Source organism: Vitis riparia, chromosome 10, assembly GCF_004353265.1.
Source record: "Vitis riparia cultivar Riparia Gloire de Montpellier isolate 1030 chromosome 10, EGFV_Vit.rip_1.0, whole genome shotgun sequence".
Classification (NCBI taxonomy): domain Eukaryota; kingdom Viridiplantae; phylum Streptophyta; class Magnoliopsida; order Vitales; family Vitaceae; genus Vitis; species Vitis riparia.
This window is the reverse complement of record NC_048440.1, coordinates 18,583,857-18,598,428: the sequence shown is the minus strand read 5'-3', so window position 1 is coordinate 18,598,428 and position 14,572 is coordinate 18,583,857. Positions and strand designations below refer to the sequence as shown.

Genomic DNA, 14,572 nt, shown 5'->3' with positions numbered 1-14,572 from the left:
AGTTAGAACTTTCAGAAAAAATCAATAATTCATTAAAAAAAATTAGATTTTTTTTTCAATAACTAAATATAAATTAGTTAAGAATAATTAAATTTTATTTAACCGTTACCAATGACATGGTATTATTATTCAGGCCATTTTGTTTCCTGTACGTATGAAAGTACAAATTAACGGTCATTTACATGCCAAAAGAAAAAGGACACCCATAGGAGAAGATGAAAGTTAATACATATTAATTTTTAATCTAGATCATGATGCATACTTATCTCTCTGTGTGTTTAGAGATGTACTCCATTTTTTATTTAATTCTCTAACCCTTAAATCAACCTTAATTTTTCGGAATTGTTCCTTTATGTATATGACAAAGATTTGAATTCTAGTAGTCTAAATGTTTGGACGAGAAGGCTGGTTTTTATTCTCAAATGACAGGGCTACATAAGAAAATAAGCATTGACCATCTACAGCTGCCAATCACACATTGTATCAGATAGTGTAGAATGTAGATGCACACTAAGAGTTATAAAAACCATGCCATCCTCTTTAAGGCATAAGACCATTCATACCCATAACATCATGGAATGAGCAGTATCTTCCCAACATGGTTGCTGCTTTCCATGAGCTGGTGAGCCTCTGCTGCCTCCGTCAATGGAAAATACTTGTACACCACAGGCTTAACCTTTCCAGCCGCGATTGCAGGCCAAACATTCTTCTCCACCTCACTCACAATTGCAGCTTTATTTTCCAGACTTCTGTTTCGCAAACCAGCCGCTGCAGAAACAATTGCCATTTAGTACAAACTGATCGAGCGTCTTACATATTATTAATACAATCTAATAACCACTGTTACTGAAACATGGAGCTTTGTGCATAAATTTACTAGTTTGGGTAGTGGAAATAACATGGCTGACAGAAGCAAGGTGCATGATCCAAAAACAATAAAGTGAGTATGATATAAAAGTAACTTGTCAAGATTCTACCAAAAAGAAAGAGAGACCCAATTAGAAGCTGTGTCAAGAGAGAAAAAACATCTAGAAAATATTTTCAGATGATTTAAAGTAAAAACAAATATTGTAACTAGAAAACCATTGCAATTTCAGAAATGTTTCTTGCAGGAAAATATTAAGAGAACGTTTGGAGGTGATTTTAGAAAACGTTTTTAATATTGCTAACACTTGAATGATAAAAATTTTCAAGTATTATAAATATTAAAAGCGCTTCCTAGAATCATTGTCAAACAGACTTTAAGTTCTTAAGTGTTTCCAATTATGGAAAATGCCAAAGGATTTTTCCTGGAATTTTCCATCTACCTGGCCAGATTGAGAAATAGGATTTCCAGGAAGTAAGAAAACCCAGAAAAAAAAAAAAGAATTTACAGTAGTATAGTTTTTTCTTGGCTTGCCAGGATCCACCTCAGTTCTTAACTTGGATGAGATTAATCATATTGATTCAACTCCAAAATTATCTTCTACAGAGAAAGTGTTACCTTGCACTGTAAGGCGCCTTGCAAGTAAACCTGAAAGATTTACTTCTGCAACTGTTCCACCCTGAAAACCAATAATAAAAAGCCTCCCATCAACATTTAAACTATTGATATTTCGCTGAAAGTAGGCTCCTCCAATATTATCCAGTATAACATCAACACCTGTCATTAAACATTTTTGGGGTTAGATTTTGACAATCAGAATAAAATAGAAGATGATTATTTATCTTTCCAAACATTCCAGAATAGTGGATTTGGTGCAAAAAACGCAATTCCATCCTCAATTGAGATTTTAGTTAAGATGCCATAGAACATACCTTTCCCTCCTGTTTCCTCCTTCACCCGTGCAACAAAGTCTTCAGTCTTGTAATTGATGCACACATCTGCTCCAAGATCCTTGCAAACAGCTAATTTTTCTTCATTTCCTGGTGGAAAAAATTGTCAAAAACATGTGAAGACAAGGGATTGGTGTCATGAGAAAAGCATTCCATGAGATGAGGTAGAATAGTGATGGCAAACCTGCTGTAACAAATACCCTTGCTCCTATGTATTTGGCTATTTGAATAGCAAAGGTACCAATTCCACTTGACCCCCCATGAATCTGAAATTTTATCAGTCCTCATTTCATAATTCAACCATGCATAAAAAATCAATCGGGTTAAAGGGAAAAAAACCAAGAATTTATTGTTTGGATTGTGCATTAATCACCCATTTGTTGATAGAATCAACCACAAAATAACTCTTTGTAGTCTTCATCTTACTTCAATGTAAAATTTCTTCTTTTGGGGTCAATTAATATCTGCTATCCAACCTAATTTTCCAGAGAAGGGTTGAGAAATTACCATGACAAACCATGCAATAAAAAAAAGACATGGCCTAGGATGAAATGAAATTGTGAGACAGGATGTATCTAAATAAGAATACGATGATGTAATATTCTAATTAGAACCATGGCTCTTCTTCCTCCCTAATCTGATATTGATGCACACACATTAAACACCAAATAAATCTGTGCGCATTGGATGTTTTTAAACCATTAGAATATGCACAACCCCATTAGGCTAAGTTAATCAGTAAATAGATCACGCACCAGAAGATAAAAGAGAGCGAAAATTCACCAGAAATGTTTCTCCTGCAGTTAGTCGGCTCATCATAAAAACAGTTGACCAAACAGTACATGCAACCTCAGGAATAGCAGCAGCATCCTTCAGGGAAACACCAGATGGGACAGGAAGAACTTGCCCAGCTGGAACAGACACTTTTTCAGCATACCCTCCTCCAGCAAGAAGAGCACACACCTGTATACAACAAACTGTCATACAGCTTCACCATGTACCAGGAAGCAAAATCCCATAATGATAGCATTAAAATTGGTGCTTTCTCTCCTAATCACTAACAGATCGGAATGGACTGCATTCCAGTGGTGCTATGATTCACCAAACATGACAAAGGGGATTCCCAATCGACCCATAGCAACATAGAGCCTGTTTGTTTAGCAGAAGGGAAAATGGTTTTTTCAAGAAAGCTTTCATTTTAAAAAATGAAGACCATGAAGATGTCCATTTCAAAACCTTTTAAATTGTTACAGTGCTTGCATTTTTTAAAACACACAAAATAATATGTTTACCATCTTCTACAAAATGATTCATTTTCAGGAAATGTTATCAGAAAAGAGTTCTGAAAGTAGGCTACCAAACATATTTTCTGCATCCATTTCTGTTCTGGAAAACAAAACACACTTCTTATTTCTGCTATCAAACCGGCCCACAATATCTTGAAAAAATTTCAGTAAGCAAACTGGTAATGACCCCATAACCATACACTGACCACTTTTCTCAGAGCCATAAACTTGAGAAACCAATAAGCTCAATAATTTAATCTATATCAATACACAAAATTAATCATAAAATCACAAGCATATAAAAAATTTCCCACGAAATTCTCAACAAATACTCCTTAACACAAACATGAACAAAAATTACAACCGAGAAAATACGGCAACAGAAACGAAATCAAAATATTAGGTAATTGAAATACCTGATCGCCAACCTTCCATCGGACGACGGCCTTTCCAACAGCTTCGATGATTCCAGAACATTCGAGACCGGGGTAGGGACTGCTGCCTTTGGGGGGAGGATGCAAGCCCTTCCTCTGAAGCGTATCCGCTCGATTAAGAGCAGAGGCCTCCACTCTAATTAGAACTTCATTATCTCCGATTTCAGGGTTTTCGACTTCTTGCACTTGGAGAACTTGGGGATCGCCGGGAGTGGTGATCACTACGGCTTTCATGACTGCAGGCCTGACTGTTGAAGCTACTTTTGGATAAAATGAATGACAGAAAGAATATGCATAATATGGGTTATTTGATTAAATGGTATTTGAATTTTTTTTTTGAAATCTAACCCTCCGTTATTTATTTATTGATTTATTTGTCTGGACAAGAATACTTTTATTATTATTATTTTTTATAAAAATAACCCTTATTTTTAAAACCCATATATAAATATTTGAAATAATAAAAAATATTTATGTAAAAAAATAAATTACTTTATTAAGAAAAAACATGAAAAATATTAAATTTACGATTTGAGGATTATTTAATCAATTTTAATAAAATATTTTTTAAGTCGTGTTTTATTATCATTATTATTTGTTAATATATTAATAATTCCATTGAAATGTTGGCAAGTGTCGGTGATGAATCATCCTAAATTTTTTTTGTTCAAGTATTGAAATATAATAAAGATAATTTACCATTTAAGTTAGTGTTTATAGATTTTTTTCTTTAAAATAATATTCTTTTTCCATATTCCTTTATTGTTTAATATAAATTACTCTTTTCACAAAAATTTGTGAATAATTTATTTATTAAAATTATTTTGTATATTTCTTTATTCTTTAATATATATTTTAAAAAAAATTTAAATAATTTATTTATTAAATATTCTTATTATGTTTTATATATATATATATATATATATATTACTTTTGTTTAATATAAATATATTAAGTTAGCATTGAATTTATATGCTGATTTTTAGCATATAAAAATAATTTAATGTTTAATAAAAATGAAATATTAAAAATATTTTTTTAAAAAAATATTTAATTTCAAATAAATTTTTATTTACAAAATTTTGGTGAAATTTAGATTGGATTTAGAAAGTATTTTAAAAAACAATTTTGAAAAATAGTATTTGAGAATAAAAAGTATGCTATGGTTTTATAAAACAAAAATTATTTGAAAATCTAAAATATTTTTAATTAATTTTTTATATTTTTAAATATGTTTTAAAACACTTTTTTTTTTTTTTATATGTAATGTTTTCCGTTGCAAAACAAACTACTGAGTCACTGACGCCTGGAATTTCGTTCACCCATTATTTTTCCTAATTTATTGTGATTTCCTCGATAAATAACTCAAAATTAAGAAGGAATGGTTTAGCTTTGAATCCTAGCCTTCAACGAGCGATGGGTAGCCCATTGCCCGTGGCCACCTTGGCATTTGGAGATGATCATGATATATAAGCTGATAATATATATATATATATTCCCAAAATATTAATTTTATATCCATGCAAATACTAAAAGTAAAACTTTATATGTAAGAGGGTGTTTGGTAATCGGGGAAAGATGAGTGAGAATTAACACCTTATTTATTCCTTCCTTCATTACCATTGATTCAAATAAAAATCAAATTCCACTTATAAGTGAGATTTCAATTCATAATGGTATTTTAATTCATTCATCTCCTAAAAAAATATAAAATAGTTTAAAATTATTATTTTATCATTAAATTTCATTTATTAGATGCATTTTCATCCCATAATAAATTTATTTTTTAGTCTTATTATTTATCAATAAAAAAAAACTCTAAATTTTTTTTAAATGAACATTAAAATAGAAATAAATAATCATTCCAATATAAAATTTTTAAGTTCATCAAAACACTAAAAATGAAATCACTAAATTCATTTCTATTCACAAAAAATAAGAATGGAAACAAAATATTTATTTTTATTTCTTATTTTTATTTGCTAAACATCCCCTTAAATTTTATATCAAGGAGAATACTAAAACTAAAACTTTAGTAAATAAATTAATTATAACTATTTTATTTTGTACTTTTAAGAAATCTTTTAAACCATTGAAGTTGCACATAATTTTTTTTTTACTAGATTAGGGTCTACAATATTAATGGAGTCCAAAAGATACCGATTATGTACTCTTTTATCAAAATATATGTTTTTTAATAGACACCACACATATCTTTTGATAAAATATATATGTTTATTTAATTTAATTTGATTATATTTTAACAGACAATAAATATGTCTATCACCGAAGTCATTGTTTGGTTGAAGTCATGGTCTATTCTCATGAAGATTGAAATTTAGATCTAAATTCTTATTTAATAAAGCAATAGCACTAAGTACTGCAATGCCTAGACAACACAAATTTTGATTCAATTTCATTTTCAGCCAATTGTTTGGCCCTCTCCCACCACCTCCACAGGCCGAGTGGAACTCTGCAAGTCTTCAGAAACCAAACTCAGCCCATCTTAATTAGTATGTTTGTTAGTTTCCTACTCCTTTTTCTGTAGATTCCAATCAAACCAATCCTCAAAATTTAGCACCATTCCACTTTCTATATCCTATATAAGCAGCAAGACTATGGATCAACTTCATATCAAATTCCATTTCTCTTATGAACTGCATGCTTTGAGTCTTCTTTTTTGCTACTACAGGGGGGAAAAATGAAGGCATCAAGCATTCAATCCGTGGTGATCGTTCTCCTATTATGTGTCTCATTGGGGGTGATGGAAGCAGGGGCAGGTACTGCCAAAACAGGTCCAGGAGGCAAACCACGACCGCCTGTCAAGCCACAGCGTGTGACATGCTACAACCATGGTAGCAAATGCTTTTTGAAATATGTAACATGCCCAGTTCAGTGTCCCCAGGTCCAACCTAAAGATGGGAAATCTAAGGGATGCTTTCTTGATTGTTACTCCCCCATATGTGAGGCTGTTTGCAGAGGTATGAATTATGCTTGCAAATTTTAGTAACTGTTTACAGTGACTGCCTTGAATTGTCAGGAAAATGGAAGTAATCTGTATTATTATTGATGAAACAGGACGTAAACCAAATTGCAATGGCGTGGGAGCTGCCTGCTTTGACCCTCGCTTCATAGGTGGAGATGGCATTGTGTTCTACTTCCATGGCAAGGGCAATGAGCATTTCAGCCTGGTCTCTGATATCAATCTCCAAATCAATTCCCGGTTCATTGGTCTCCGCCCTGCTGGAAGAACCCGGGACTATACATGGATCCAGGCCTTGGGTCTCATGTTTGGCTCTCACACCTTTACCCTTGAAGCCACAAGAACAGAAAAATGGGACAACGAGGAGGATCACTTGCGGTTCTCTTACGATGGAGAAGCTTTATCCATTCCAGAAGGCCTTTACTCGGAATGGACCTCTCCAGAGAACAATCTCAAAGTGGAGAGGATTGCAAGCAAGAACAGCGCCATAGTCACCCTCTCAGAAGCTGTAGAGATATCAGTTAATGTGATTCCAGTGACGGAGGAAGATAACAGAATCCACAATTACCAGATACCTTCCAACGACAGTTTCGCCCACTTGGAAGTACAATTCAGGTTCTTTAATCTGTCAGCTCAAGTAGAGGGAATTCTTGGGCAGACTTACCAACCTAACTTCCACAATACAGCAAAAGCGGGTGTTGCAATGCCTATTGTTGGTGGGGCGGACAAGTACAGGACTAGTTCTCTTCTCTCGGCAGACTGTAAGTCATGCCTGTTCTCTCCCAGCAACAACGTGACAGGAGAGGGCTTACTATCAATGGAATATGCCACACTTGACTGCACCGGTGGGGTTGGCAGCGGCAATGGAATAGTGTGCAGGAAATGAACACCTGCATGCCTTCGGTTCTTCCCTTAATTATGTGATGTTTGTTTGAAGTACGTACTACATATATAGTATTTTTGGAGTCCTTTTGAAGGTAAATTTTTCACAGTAAAACTGCTGTGTAAAATAAGGGTTCAGTGAGGTTTGTGATGGTCTCTCTTTAGGGACAATAAGCTTGGATTATTCGAAGTTTAGTCCAAGTATCTGGTCGGTTAATTTTCCTACCAGAATCAATTGTATTTCTAGATGAAAGATAGTAAAATCCTCTTGCAGCGTCTCATTCCAAGATTCAATCAAACACAAGGGACAACTTATTTCACCTACATGGCTCTCTTTTTGTGCCTTAAATGGAAAGTACTCCACTAATTTCTTGTTCTAGAATTAACATGATTAATTATATTATATTTAGCATCATCATGAGGTCGCATCTCATAACCTTTCCTATTAATATTTGGGCTTAATCAAGCCTCATACTTGTACTTAGAGAGAAAAAAAACCATCATATAGAAATATTATGATACGCCACTAGAGATGCATGAAATCAGACGACCTTCACCTTGGGCAATAACAAAAATAACTACAAAAAGGGAAAAGCCACCCCGTCAAGGGAGGAAAAAATCTTGCCTCTCAATAGAAAAGTAAAAGGTTTTTACATTTTCAACCACTAATTTAACTAAAAAAAGGTTTAAGCTCTTTCATAAGTAGCCTATAATTTATACCGAGTTGACAAATTTTACTATAAAATCTTTAGTATAAGAACTTGTACTTGTCCTTAATAATTTTTTTTCCTTAAATTATTCTCAAGTCTTGTTGTCATCAATTAAGAAATATTCTATCATATTTTTAATAGCCAATTTTATTAGAAATTTTATTAATTTATTTACCTTTGTTTTCTCCTTCATGCTTATAGAAACTCTGCTCAAAATATGAGTACCATCTAAATAACCAATAAGTGTTGTAAAAAAGGGAAAAAAAAAATTGATAGTCATGAATTAGCATAAAGGTGGCCTAACATATTATGGGATATAAAGATTTGTTAAAAAAAAAAAATCTATTTTTCAGTTTCTCCTTATCATCCTAAGGGTTATGTTTGATTCCGGGAAAATACTATGAAAAGAAAAAATTTATTAAAGAAAATAATTTTTTGATGTTTGGTTGTATTATGAAAAAAACAAAAGAAAATCAAATATAATTAAAATTAATTAGAAACTCATACAGTTTTAAGTTATTTAATCTTTATATTGAAAAATTCAAACAAACGAGTTTGAAATGGATTTTAAATTTATTTTTTATTTTCCTTCGTTTTCTCTCTCTATTTTCTTTTTCTTGTATTTTTCTTCAAATTTTTTAAGAATTAAACATGGACAATATCATCATTGATATTAAAAGTAAAGATTGTTCAGAAATTCTTGTATAAAGTTGACTGATAAGTTAACTAATTTATGATAAAATGATATGATATGGATGGAGGACCATCATAGTAGTGTGTCAAGTTATTGTATACTTTGTCATTAGATTAGGTGATTATAAAGATAATAAACCTTTTAAATTATATCATTAAATAATTTTTTTTTTCATTATTTGGAAAGCCTATTATTTTTATTTATTTATCCATAATGACTGATCTAGATATGAAAAAAAAAAACAACAAAATCTTTAAATATTTAACCAAAATTAACTGTATCATTTATTTTTAAATTCTAACTTGCAAACAAATAATAATTTTTTGTGAAAATAATTTGCTTTTAACCTTTTCTAGTGGGGCCACAAGTACCCACCATTTATTAAGTTTTGGAGGCTTTTAACTTAGTGGTAAGGATTAGTTAAAGAGAAATATGCTTAATTAATTTTCATTTAGTTATTTGACTAAATCCACACCTATATTTCTTTTAGTAGTGGCTGCAGTGCGAGGTTAATTTGATCAGTTGACAAAGATTATTAGGCGTTTAGAAATTTTGTCAAACTAAGCACTACCTCTTCTCTGAACGCTTGCTTACTTTCAAGTCCCTGTTTGATTATGCATGCGATCACATTATTAATCCATATCAAAAGCAAAGGCAATATGTAGTGGAGTGTGCCTAAATATTTAGTGGGAATGTGTCTAAATATGATAATTACACATAAATTAGGATATACATACAAATTATTCTAACAAAGGTTGAAAAGCGAGAGTCGTAGTTCATTAATAGTCATCGCCCGACTGCGGACCTACGACCAGGCAACAAAGACTCCACAGGAAGCCCCCAAGCAAATGTTGGCTACTTACCACCAGGTCAAGAGAGTGTCTTCAAAACCAGACTCAGCCCATCTTAGTTGATATGTTTGTTAGCTTCCCACTCCTTTTCCGGCGGACTCAAAGAGAGCCGGTTCTCCACTTTTAGCATTAATCCACTTTCTAAATCCTATATAAGCATCAAGAGTATGGATCAAATTCATATCAATTGCATTTCTTTATTAACTATTCTGAGTTTTCTTTTTCGCCAATTAGGGGCGAAATGAAGGCATCTTGCTTTCAATCTATGGTTATCGTTATGCTATTATGTGTCTCATAGGGTTGATGGAAACACTTGCGGCTACTGTCAAACTTAAAGCAAGTTGTTAATTAGTTTTAGCAAACTTTGTAATTAATTAGTAGAGCTAACAACTTTCTATTATAGAAAGTTCTCTATGCTTTCAGAATTCTCTAGTTTCATCCATATCTATCTATGTATAAAAATCGAGTAGATTAGAAGTCAATAGAATTGTTGAAACTCATACTGAGAAAACCCTTTGTTATCATTGTTCATCAATCAAACATGGTATCAGAGTCGGAGCAACTTTGGTCTATAGCTTAAGTTGCTGCAATGACTATGGCCTAGTATGGGTGGGTACACCATTAGGGTTTACACACTTAAGTGTGCAATTAATAGCTTGAGTCAGACCTGGGAGTGCATGCACGGAGCTAGGAGCGGAGCATGACAAATATTGGATGTGAGTTGTGTGGCGAAGACAATAAGGGATATTGGTAACTTGGTGCATGAGCTGCATGTTGGCATTGGGATATGCTGAACCTTGGTTGGCAAGGTCACGAAACCCTGTAACATATGATGAAAGGTCTTGATGCTAAAGAAGGATTGATTTGGTAAAAGGCACACAAGGGTGCATGCATGCATCTAGACCCAAGACAGTGTATAATATTATAAAAGCCTACCATTGGACTTTTAATTTATCCCAAATTAGCTCTAAAACTTAAAAAAAAAATTTTGAAAGTCGAAATGCATAAAAAAAGTTTAGAAGGTTTCTTAATAAATTTTAAAATAAATTAATTGTGAAAAAAAATGAAGAAGAAAATTTAATTTTTTATGTTGACATTGGCAGAGGAGAAAATTTTTTCCGTTGTAGTTAGGCTATTCAAGATTGCAAGGAACTTTAAGAATAATTAACTAAAATAAAATATAAAATTTGTTAAAGATTTAGAGTATTTTTTATAATATTTTTATTCGAAGTGTTTTTAATAAAAATATTTTTTCTAAAAGTGTTTTTTTTTTTAAATAATATATGAAAATGTTTTCTATAAAACATTATAATTGATTCTTCAATGCTATAAGTGATTTTTCATATTTTTTTGAAGTGTTTTTCAAATTTTATCAAACATCTAAAGATGTTTGATAAATGTTTTCGAAAATAATTTTAAGAATCAATTTTTGAAATATGTTGTTTGATGTTTTATAAAACAAAAATTTGTATGGAAGCTTAATTCTTTTTTTAACTTGCTTATGATATTTTTAAATATGTTTTAAAAATAATTTTTATGTCTAGTGTTTTATTTTTAATCATTCTACATATTTGTATAATTATTTTTTAAAACAATTTTAAAAAAACAAATGAAAATAACAAAAAAAAGCTAAAAAAATATACAATTTTTTATTATCAAATATATATATTTTTTTTGTGGAAAACAAAAAATTGTTTTCGACAATAATTATCAAATCAACTCCAATATTTTTATTTTTTTTTTCAAAAACATGTTTTGAACTAAAAACACTTCCCCAAGTAACTCGGATTTATACTTACATATTGTTTTTAACCGTAAATCCCTAAATCCTTAATGTTATGGTGCGTTCCAATAAATAGTTCAACCATGGGACAATGAATAGTATCAAGTAATCCCTAAGTCCATGCCCATGTGGATGCTTTTGAGTTTTAACTTCTTGTTGAAACGCCTAACATTTGGTACTCCAGAGTCATTATTGGGCTCACATGGTAATGTCTTTTTAATGGTAACACGAGCTTAATTTGCTCATCTGACAATGATTTGGTAGTCACACTCGCACCATAGCAAGTTGTACGTCAAACCAAGCCTCTCGCATTCACTGAATATATACCAACCCCAAAGTCAATATTTCATTGGAAGATCACGTTATCCCACGTCAAAAGCGAAGCCGACGTCGAGTTAGGATATACACTGTAATTCTATATATCAAAGGTTGATCGAAAAGCTTAAAGAAGTATATGTCCCACCGCAGACATATTAGAATGTTAATTCATATTAGTCCATACCCCGACTCTGGATGCATCTCGGCGTGCTCAAATTTTGTTTAAAATAATCTTCCATATTTCTTTTTATTATTTAATATATATATATTACTCTTTTCACAGTTTTTTTTAAATAATTGATTTATTTGGTTACTTTTTTTTTTTTGCTAGTTTACTGAAATTTAAATAATTTATTTATTAAGATTATTTTTATATTTTGTTTTTTAATATATTTTAACATACTAGCTTATTATAACAGAAAAAAAATGTTAAAAAGAACTAATCTTTGATTGTATTTTAAGAGACAATAAATATATCTATTATCGAAGTCATTGTTTGGTTGGTTGAAGTCATGGTTTATTCTCATGATGGTAGAAATTTAGATCTAAATTCTTATTTAATAGAACAATACTACTCAGCAGTCACTAGTCCACACCCAGCTGCGGATCAGTGACCAGACAACACAGACTTCAATACATGCCTTCAAGTTTTATTCAACTTTATTTTCAGCCAATTGTTTGGCCGCTTACCACCACCACCACTACCACAGTCCAAGTGGAACTGTGCAAGTCTTCAGAAACCAAACTCAGCCCATCTTAATTAATATGTTTGTTAGCTTCCCACTCCTTTTTCTGTGGATTCTAAGCAAACCAATTCTCAAAATTTAGCATCATTCCACTTTCTATATCCTATATAAGCAGCAAGACTATGGATTAACTTCATATCAAATTCCATTTCTCGTATGAACTGCATGTTTTGAGTCTACTTTTTTGCTATTAGAGGGGGGAAAAAATGAAGGCATCAAGCATTCAATCCGTGGTGATAGTTCTCCTATTATGTGTCTCATTGGGGGTGATGGAAGCAGGGGCAGGTACTGCCAAAACAGGTCCAGGAGGCAAACCCACAGGTTCAGCAGGAAAACCAACAGGTCCAGGAGGAAAACCAACAGGTCCAGGAGGCAAACCAACAGGTCCAGGAGGGAAACCATCAGGTCCAGGAGGCAAACCAACAGGTCCAGGAGGAAAACCATCAGGTCCAGGAGGCAAACCATCAGGTCCAGGAGGCAAACCAACAGGTCCTGGAGGCAAACCACGACCGCCTGTCAAGCCACAGCGTGTGACATGCTACAACCATGGTAGCAAATGCTTTTTGAAATATGTAACATGCCCAGTTCAGTGTCCCAAGGTCCAACCGAAAGATGGGAAATCTAAGGGATGCTTTCTTGATTGTTACTCCCCCAAATGTGAGGCTGTTTGCAGAGGTATGAATTATGCTTGCAAATTTTAGTAACTGTTTACAGTGACTCCCTTGAATTATCAGGAAAATGGAAGTAATCTGTATTATTATTGATGAAACAGGACGTAAACCAAATTGCAATGGCGTGGGAGCTGCCTGCTTTGACCCTCGCTTCATAGGTGGAGATGGCATTGTGTTCTACTTCCATGGCAAGGGCAATGAGCATTTCAGCCTGGTCTCTGATATCAATCTCCAAATCAATTCCCGGTTCATTGGTCTCCGCCCTGCTGGAAGAACCCGGGACTATACATGGATCCAGGCCTTGGGTCTCATGTTTGGCTCTCACACCTTTACCCTTGAAGCCACAAGAACAGAAAAATGGGACAACGAGGAGGATCACTTGCAGTTCTCTTACGATGGAGAAGCTTTATCCATTCCAGAAGGCCTTTACTCGGAATGGACCTCTCCAGAGAACAATCTCAAAGTGGAGAGGATTGCAAGCAAGAACAGCGCCACAGTCACCCTCTCAGAAGCTGTAGAGATATCAGTTAATGTGATTCCAGTGACGGAGGAAGACAACAGAATCCACAATTACCAGATACCTTCCAACGACAGTTTCGCCCACTTGGAAGTACAATTCAGGTTCTTTAATCTGTCAGCACAAGTAGAGGGAGTTCTTGGGCAGACTTACCAACCTAACTTCCACAATACAGCAAAAGCGGGTGTTGCAATGCCTATTGTGGGTGGGGCGGACAAGTACAGGACTAGTTCTCTTCTCTCGGCAGACTGTAAGTCATGCCTGTTCTCTCCCAGCAACAACGTGACAGGAGAGGGCTTACTATCAATGGAATATGCCACACTTGACTGCACCGGTGGGGTTGGCAGCGGCAATGGAATAGTGTGCAGGAAATGAACACCTGCATGCCTTCGGTTCTTCCCTTATGTGATGTTTGTTTGAAGTACGTACTATAGTATTTATGGAGTCCTTTTGAAGGTAAAGTTTTCACAGTAAAACTGCTGTGTTAAATAAGGGTTTAGTGAGGTTTGTGATGGTCTCTCTTTAGGGACAATAAGCTTGGATTATTCGAAGTTTAGTCCAGGCATGTGGGTAGTTGATTTTCCTACCAGAATCAATTGTATTTCTAGGTGAAAGATAGTAAAATCCTCTTGCAGCATCTCATTTCAAGATTCGATCAAACACATGGGACGACTTATTTACCTTTGTTATCTCCTCCATGTCTATAGGAACCCATAAACAAAATATGAAATATCATCTAAAAAAATTTAATGGTGTGAATTAATATAAGATGGCCTAACATATCATCCGTTGAGTATCATGGGTTATAAAGATTTGTTAAAAGAGCCACCTTATTCACTTTCTCCCCCTAATCCTAATATTATCCCTTGATGTTGTTAAAGC

The 14,572-nt window shown here is 33.4% G+C and overlaps 3 protein-coding genes across 5 annotated transcripts; 2 read left to right on the top strand and 1 right to left on the bottom strand.

The window, feature by feature from the left end:
* Positions 1-389: 389 nt before the first annotated feature.
* LOC117923844 (quinone oxidoreductase PIG3-like) lies at positions 390-3,814 on the bottom strand. 2 transcript variants are annotated; one of them, XM_034842333.1, is made up of 6 exons: positions 3,518-3,814; positions 2,599-2,778; positions 2,000-2,081; positions 1,798-1,905; positions 1,484-1,642; positions 390-768 (listed from the first exon to the last, which is right to left on the bottom strand). In XM_034842333.1, exons 1-6 carry the CDS (start codon positions 3,767-3,769, stop codon positions 572-574), a joined length of 978 nt encoding a protein of 325 aa, XP_034698224.1. In that variant the 5' UTR covers positions 3,770-3,814; the 3' UTR covers positions 390-571. The 2 variants fall into 2 exon arrangements, with proteins under 2 accessions (XP_034698224.1, XP_034698225.1); XM_034842334.1 differs by having other exon boundaries at positions 3,530-3,814.
* A 2,446-nt stretch (positions 3,815-6,260) lies between these two features.
* Positions 6,261-14,338, top strand: LOC117923480. Of its 2 annotated transcripts, XM_034841792.1 has the most exons (3): positions 6,261-6,339; positions 12,812-13,177; positions 13,275-14,338. In XM_034841792.1, the coding sequence occupies exons 1-3, from the start codon at positions 6,300-6,302 to the stop codon at positions 14,063-14,065; spliced, it is 1,197 nt and encodes a 398-aa protein (XP_034697683.1). In that variant the 5' UTR covers positions 6,261-6,299; the 3' UTR covers positions 14,066-14,338. The 2 variants fall into 2 exon arrangements, with proteins under 2 accessions (XP_034697683.1, XP_034697682.1); XM_034841791.1 differs by lacking the exon at positions 6,261-6,339 and having other exon boundaries at positions 12,644-13,177.
* On the top strand, positions 6,345-7,560 carry LOC117923538 (the record flags this gene model as incomplete). The annotated part of the gene is made up of 2 exons (XM_034841874.1): positions 6,345-6,516; positions 6,614-7,560. Coding segments are annotated over 2 exons (963 nt in total), but the record flags the coding sequence as incomplete, so codon positions are not given.
* Positions 14,339-14,572: the final 234 nt, after the last annotated feature.

Bases quoted from the DNA above. Each gene is read 5' to 3' on its own strand.
- LOC117923480 (XM_034841791.1), top strand. From the start codon at position 12,709: ATGAAGGCATCAAGCATTCAATCCGTGGTGATAGTTCTCCTATTATGT. The intron at 13,178-13,274 runs GTATGAATTATG...TTGATGAAACAG, and splicing joins ATGTGAGGCTGTTTGCAGAG to GACGTAAACCAAATTGCAAT.
- LOC117923844 (XM_034842333.1), bottom strand. From the start codon at position 3,769: ATGAAAGCCGTAGTGATCACCACTCCCGGCGATCCCCAAGTTCTCCAA. The intron at 2,779-3,517 runs GTATTTCAATTA...TGTTGTATACAG, and splicing joins GATGGAAGGTTGGCGATCAG to GTGTGTGCTCTTCTTGCTGG. The intron at 2,082-2,598 runs GTGAATTTTCGC...ATAAAATTTCAG, and splicing joins CTGCAGGAGAAACATTTCTG to ATTCATGGGGGGTCAAGTGG.